This window comes from Mixophyes fleayi, chromosome 9 (assembly GCF_038048845.1).
Source record: "Mixophyes fleayi isolate aMixFle1 chromosome 9, aMixFle1.hap1, whole genome shotgun sequence".
Taxonomy (NCBI): domain Eukaryota; kingdom Metazoa; phylum Chordata; class Amphibia; order Anura; family Limnodynastidae; genus Mixophyes; species Mixophyes fleayi.
This window is the reverse complement of record NC_134410.1, coordinates 78,250,665-78,256,664: the sequence shown is the minus strand read 5'-3', so window position 1 is coordinate 78,256,664 and position 6,000 is coordinate 78,250,665. Positions and strand designations below refer to the sequence as shown.

The 6,000-nt window shown below is 39.2% G+C and overlaps 1 protein-coding gene across 2 annotated transcripts in view; it reads right to left on the bottom strand.

The window, feature by feature from the left end:
- Positions 1–2,820: 2,820 nt before the first annotated feature.
- The window catches only part of LOC142101639 (uncharacterized), a 91,728-nt gene continuing 88,548 nt past the window's right edge, over positions 2,821–6,000 (bottom strand). For both annotated transcript variants that reach the window (XM_075186046.1, XM_075186047.1), the window contains 2 exons: positions 4,391–4,513; positions 2,821–3,067 (listed from right to left, as the gene is read on the bottom strand). In XM_075186046.1, coding sequence (XP_075042147.1) covers positions 2,993–3,067; positions 4,391–4,513 — 198 coding nt within the window. In that variant the 3' untranslated portion in view covers positions 2,821–2,992. The remainder of the gene's footprint in view (positions 3,068–4,390; positions 4,514–6,000) is intronic.

Genomic DNA, 6,000 nt, shown 5'->3' with positions numbered 1-6,000 from the left:
CCTAGATAAAACAAAGTTTAAATTGTTATTTGTTAAGCATTATCAATATTTTGAAGCAGATAAATGTGTCAGATTTTTTACTTACTTAGCCAGGTCGTAAAGAGCGAAAAATTTAATATCAGGCATTACAGATACCTCAGGTTATGTACGTACTTCGGCTGAAGAGGTTATCACTGTCTTTATAAATTATTTTAAAGATGTGTATGCTTCTCGGGCTCATTGCGCTGAATCTGACTTTGACACGTATTTGGCGGTTATTTTTGTGTCTAAATAAGTGCTATGGAATAATTTTGGACTGAAGGTCACTTGCTGGTATTGGTGCTGCTAAGTTAGGAGACGCGGAGTCTAATTCGCCAGGGACCCCCACAAGTGAGTTTGGAGTTTTCTGCAAGAGACATGCAGGTCACGGCCCTTCGAGTTAGCCACCAGCGAACTAATAGGTGAACAGACGTAGTCATGCAAACTGAGGTCAAAACCATTTGGGCAAGCGAGGTACCAAGGGAGCAGACAAATGGTAGTAAGGAAGCCAGGGATCAAAAGTAGAAGGTGTAGTCAGGCCAAAGGGAGGAAGAGCAGGGTCAGGAGAAGCCGGGTCAATACACAGGATGTCAAAGCAAAAAGCAGGGAGACAAGCAGGAACGCTGGAGTATAGGGCACCCTAATGAGGCCAGAGCCTGCCTTAAATATATAGAAAAGGTACTTGATTGGTGGACAGTGAAATCGGCGGTCAAGAAAGAGCTGACAGCTAGCAACGAGGGCGCGATAGACTGCACATTCGCGCCCAACCGCGGGCCCGACAAGAAAGGACAAAGAAGCGTCCCATTGCAACGTAATCGGAAGTGCAGACCGAGGAGAAAGAAGGCCGTCCCTAGCTGCTGTGGAGCGTGCGGGGATGGTGCCTGACACTGAGCTTGGTTAGTAGAGAATATTTAGATTCACCCTTAACAGTAGAAGAAATTGCTGCTGCCATCTCTTCATTTCCTAATGGAAAGGCTCCAGGGGTGGACGGAATCCCCATTGAATTATATAAGAAGCATTTGAAATTCTTTGTTCCCCATCTGTTTGACATTTACGGATTGGGGAGAATCAGGTTTGATATCTCAAATCATGTATGAAGCTGTTATAATTGCTGAATCCTAAATCGGGGAGGGACTCATATAGACCCATATCTTTATTGACCACAGATGTAAAAATTTAGTGCACTACATTTAACAAATTCTGTCTCTATAATAGTATGATAGAAAGGTGCCAGAACACACAGAGCATTGCTGGTAGCCGCAGACTGGTCAGAGTGCCCATGCAGACCCTTGTCCACTGCAGAAAGCACATACAATGGAAACGTGAGCGCCAGAACTGGACAATGGAGCAATAGAAAAGGGTGGCTTGTTCTGATTATTCAGAATGCAGACATGAAAACTGAATGCTTTTTAGCTTGTTCTGTTATTGGTTAACAGCATTTAGTTTCCTGTCCACCACTGAATTCAGATTGGCTTCTGGAGTTCAGCGGATAAGAAAAAAGGCGCTGTCAGCCAATATAATAGAAACTGGTGGCAGCTTGGAGACTCAGTGGGCAACCAGGGACTGGTCTCTATACTGTACACTGGCCACTAGGGAGTGGGCTATATATTATACACTGGCCACCAGGGACTGGGCTCTATATTGTACACTGACAACCAAGGACTGGTCTCTATATTGTACACTCGGCTATATATTGTACACTGGCAACCAGGGAATGGGCTTTATATTATACATGGCCACCATAGACTGGGCTCTATATTGTGCATGTGACCACAATGGTCTGTGCTCTATATTCTATGCTGGCCACCAGAGAATGTGATTTCTAAACTTCAATAGCCAGCAAATAATAAAGTCTGTATTGTACATTGTTGTAAAATACTTATGCATCTTCTTTGAGGTCATAGTGGCACTCATGGCTGATTAGATGCATTTTGCAGGCTACGCTCTATCGTGTGCATATTTGTGCTTATGTCTTTTAGTTCTATGGGAAATGTAGCTGCTAAGGCTGAAAACCCCCACTAGATTGGCTCTAGTGGCTGACCTACTATTGTCATTGGAGACATTACATGGGACTGGGCTCTTCACATGGTTCCTGCACTTGTACATTGAGGCAGGACACTTTTCTAGTGTATTTTTGTAGTAGCTGTTTTGGCTGATTGTGTGTTGGTCACTTCTACTATAATGTTTGGGCTACTGCTAGCCTTAGTATGTGGTAGTGCCACTGGGTATCGGGTTTACTAAACAGAGCTTGCTCATACAGGGATGGGTGGTATGTTGCAGTTTCACTGCATTATTCTAAAATTATTTTTCATTTTATTCAAATGATTTATGACATTGCATGGAAATATATTCCAGATGTTAAAGTTGAAATGTGGCTTTTTTAACATTCACATTATGTGACTTTGCTTTATCTAGGTGGGTCTATACCACTCAATTAATTCTAATGATCCAACCTTTAAAGTCAATGTATTGTATTATTGTGGTTGCCAGGTGATATAATAAGGCAGACTGCCCTGTGATAAATATTTTGCTGCTGTCACAGTACATTAATATAAGCATGTGCTCCCACAATTTCTACATTGACATGCCTACATTGTTGGAATTTTTGTGAAATTAATTTGGGTGTAGTGCACAACTATATTAAATTGGTTCTAGTAATGACTTGTACCTTTATGGTGTTTTGAAACTTTGTTCATTTATTAGAATTTAAGGTCTGTTTTTCAAATGATTCAAAATACAAAAAACACAGAATATTTGTCAACAAAACATCTTGGCAAACAATTCCACAATACACAAATTACAGAAATGATCAGTATTGTAAAATGAAATGATTGTGTATACTGATTTCTTGGTCAGAATAAGTATGCAAAGGGATGTTCATTTAATTAATGTCAGGTTAGATCATTAAACTTTGTCTCCATTAAACAATCTGCTAAAGAGATGAATGAGTAAAATTCTCTTGAATTATGTCAGTTCATAAATCGACTGAGTCCAGAGTGTTGATGCAGTTTTCTTCTCGTGTAATGACTGTATGCAGTACATCCAGGACCTGCACAGTGCAATAGAAAAGCACCGATGTTAAAAATTATATAGTGGTGTATCTTCAAAATATTAATATTTGAATCGACAAATTGTGAAATGGGAAATTTGGTTTAGTCATTAAGAGATGAAAGCGTTGCAGTCCCGATATGACCAAACTGGAACTGCTTGTTGGTGAAGTTAGTAAAATGTAACTGTAAGAGAACAAGGCAGTAAAACAATTATTAACATATGAATAATAATTGATGTATTAGTTGGATTCTGATCAGGGCCCTATCTGTGTGGAGTTTGTATGTTCTCCCTGCGATTTGCTGGTATTGTTCCTGGTGTTCTGGCTTCTGAGAAAATTGATACTTGTGTATGGTAGTGATTTTAAATTGTAAGCTCCAATGGGGCAGGGACTGATGTGAGTGATTACATATTATCTGTACAGTACACCATCATCACCATTTATTTATATGACGCCACTATCTCTGCAGCGCTGTACAGAGAACTCGCTCACATGAGTCTCCCTGCCCCATTGGGGCTTACAGTCTAAATTCCCTACTTAACCTACTAGCAGGCGCGGTCTGGGAGGCATCAGCCCGGGGGGCGCACAGGCGGCCGCATCACATGACACGCGATGCGGCCGCGCAATAATGACGCGGGCGCATCGCGTGTCATGTGATGCGGCCGCCTGTGAGCTGACTCGGCGCATCGCGTGTCACACGATGCAGCCGCCGGGTAGTATAAAAAAAATGATTGCATCCACGGTGGGGGACGGGGGAGGCAGCCGGCCCGAACAGCCGCTAGACTGAGCAGCCCAGGTGCCCGCTGCCCCCGGTCCAGCCCGCCCCTGCCTACTAGTATGTTTTTGGAGTGTGGGAGGAAACCGGAGCATCAGGAGGAAACCCACGCAAAAACGGGGAGAGCATACAAACTCCACACAGATAAGGCCATGGCCGGGAATTGCACTCATGACCCCAGTGCTGTGAGGCAAAAGTGCTAACCACAGCCACCGTGCATGCTGCCCGGTATCATTATAATATATATATATATATATATATATATATATATATATATATATATATATATATATATATATATATATATATACATATACATACATACATACATACACACACACATACAATAATGAATAGTTTTGCAAAATTAGGCTCATACTGATCCATTCTAAATAGCACAATGAGATATTTCTTGCTGTACCACTGATATTTACATAAGTGGTGGAGATAGCTTTCAAGTGTCTAAGATAAGTCTCAACAGTTATTTTCTCTCATACAGAATTGAATTTCTCCTCCTGCTAACACCTTATGGTTTTAATAATTGATACCTTTATTTTAGGTACAGATCCAACCTTGAGAACATCAATTACTCCCATTTCCATCTTGGTGCAATCCACAACAGTAAATTCATAATAACTAGCATATGCCATGTCAAGCAGGATTCCGTCAACCTGAAAAGGAAAAATTTAAAACTAAAAAATTAAAAAAACTTCATGCAATATACGGTACTCACTAAACCTAACCTTCCGATCACAGTTCTCCACTAGTGACAATTGCATGGAAAGGGTTGCATCACTGTTTTGAATATGTGTGCATAAGGTGAATATGTAGTGACAAGTATACTTCCTATCATCAGCATAATAATGTTATATGGCTTTTTTTTTATCCTCCATGGAAACACAGATGTTTATTGAAGATTTACTCGAACATTGATTTTTTTTAAAATAAATCTATGAAGTTATAGTACAAAATAATAACAAACAAGTTCTCAAACATTTGAATTGCCTCAGTATACAACAAGCAATTCTATATCACAATTATTATTCTTTATATTCCTGATATCAAAACACTTTGAATAATCAAAACCATGTATAATAGCTATTCCCATTATTAAAATAAATTAACAAAACTGTAATGGCTAGGGGATATTAAATAATTACATGTTTTAAAAAATGAATGATGTTTAAATATTTTGCATATATATATCTATATATTAGATATATATATATATATATATATTAGATATACACACATACATACACACTGCAAGTAGCTCTAAATTGTACCGAGTAGTATGCTGAAGAGTTAAATGTATCTTTTGTATGTTTGGACAGTATGTCCCTTATTTTAAAACATGACCATAAACAGTGTAATATATCTGCATCTGGTTGGTGACAGTTATAACAGTAAGTGTAAGGTGCGCTACCAATAGTAAATTTTTATTTCGGCATGAGATATGCTCTATGCAAAATGTTATAATTCATTTCTTTATATGAACTGATGTGTGAATATATATGGGGGGTGAAAAAGGCATTCAGGAATCAACGCCACAGCGCACCATCCAAGGCAAATCTTTCATTCTTCCAAAACCTTATTAATGTAACTCATTACTTGGAAATACATAAACAATGGCATTACTATGTCTGGAAATTTGGTGGTTAGTTAATTTAAATCATATGTTTGAAGTGTATTGTGTGAACACAATCTACTTGAAGGAGGAGATGAAACTAAGAAATTAAAGTATGATGCACTTGTAGATGAAGTACTTTAATCGCTTCGCCAGGATCGAAGCGTTATCAACTTCTGGAAATCCTATCACTACATTTTGGTGACTATGCTTGATCCTAGGTTTAAGAGCTATGTCTTCTCTTTATTTCCCACTGTCCCAGATCACAAGAGATGCAAAGAACTCCAGGTGAGCAAGTTGACAGCCGAAGTGGTACCTGACACAATGGCGTCCCCTATTTCAGTTTCTCAGGCTACTGCTGCTAGGAAAAACTAAGCTTTTCTAAGAGACCCAAGGATGATGCAGATGATTCAGCAAAACATTTTGACATTTGGGGCTAGATTTACTAAGCTGCGGGTTTGAAAAAGTGGGGATGTTGCCTATAGCAACTAATCAGATTCTATCTGTCATTTATTTAGTGCTTTCTACAAA